The sequence below is a fragment of the Penaeus monodon genome, chromosome 15 (assembly GCF_015228065.2).
Source record: "Penaeus monodon isolate SGIC_2016 chromosome 15, NSTDA_Pmon_1, whole genome shotgun sequence".
In the NCBI taxonomy this organism is placed as follows: Eukaryota; Metazoa; Arthropoda; class Malacostraca; order Decapoda; family Penaeidae; genus Penaeus; species Penaeus monodon.
Genome location: NC_051400.1, coordinates 15434562 through 15435274, shown reverse-complemented (window position 1 = coordinate 15435274; position 713 = coordinate 15434562). Strand labels below are relative to the sequence as shown.

The following is a 713-nucleotide window of genomic DNA, read 5'->3' as shown; positions in this document are numbered from 1 at the left end:
CGCGTGCGTGCGTGCATGTAGATGGCAAGGCTACTTTAATTTCTACTTTCTCCTTTATACTTTGAGCCAAAAAATATAAATCAATACACTGATATCTGACAAACAGAGGGAGGGCAGGGTGCAGACATTACTAACCTTCATACACTCCCCAGGTTTCATAGCACGCTTGGAAGTTCTCTCTGCCTCTCTCTGGGCCTTTGCTTCAGCTTTCTCAGCAGCCTTTTTAAGTCTCATAGCTTCCCTTTCTCTGCGTTTAGCTTCCTTCTCCATTTGTACTTCCTCCTTCCTTGATTTCTTTGTTAATGGCTTCAGTGGCTGTGTTTCCTGCAATAAATACATTAATACACTTGATCATGTTTTCAAAAAACAGTAATAAATCACTAAGTTTAGTGACTGGAAAATATGCAGGAACATCAGTTACATCATTCTGTAACACCATACTCATTTGAAATCTAAGTATTGTAGTAGTTATGAATAAAGAAATGAACAAATATATTCCCCACACACTAGAGAGTTACATAAATATTAAACAGATAGTAGCAATTATCTACCTTTTCTTTCTCCTCCTCTTCTTCACTAAATGGTCTAGCCTCAGATGAAATGAGAGTGAAGTCATGGATGTCTGGTAGATCTTCATTAAATGCATCTGAAGGGTCCATTGAAACTGGAAGAAATTCATATTAAATCAACTGTACTCATAAAGAGAGGTGAGG

The 713-nt window shown here is 37.7% G+C and overlaps 1 protein-coding gene across 1 annotated transcript in view; it reads right to left on the bottom strand.

Annotated features, from left to right (window-relative positions):
• LOC119581777 (crossover junction endonuclease EME1-like) overlaps positions 1–713 on the bottom strand; it is a gene marked incomplete at its 5' end in the record, with an annotated part of 6029 nt that overhangs the window by 2983 nt on the left and 2333 nt on the right. The window contains 2 exon segments of the mRNA XM_037929908.1: positions 136–324; positions 552–664. Coding sequence (XP_037785836.1) covers positions 136–324; positions 552–664 — 302 coding nt within the window.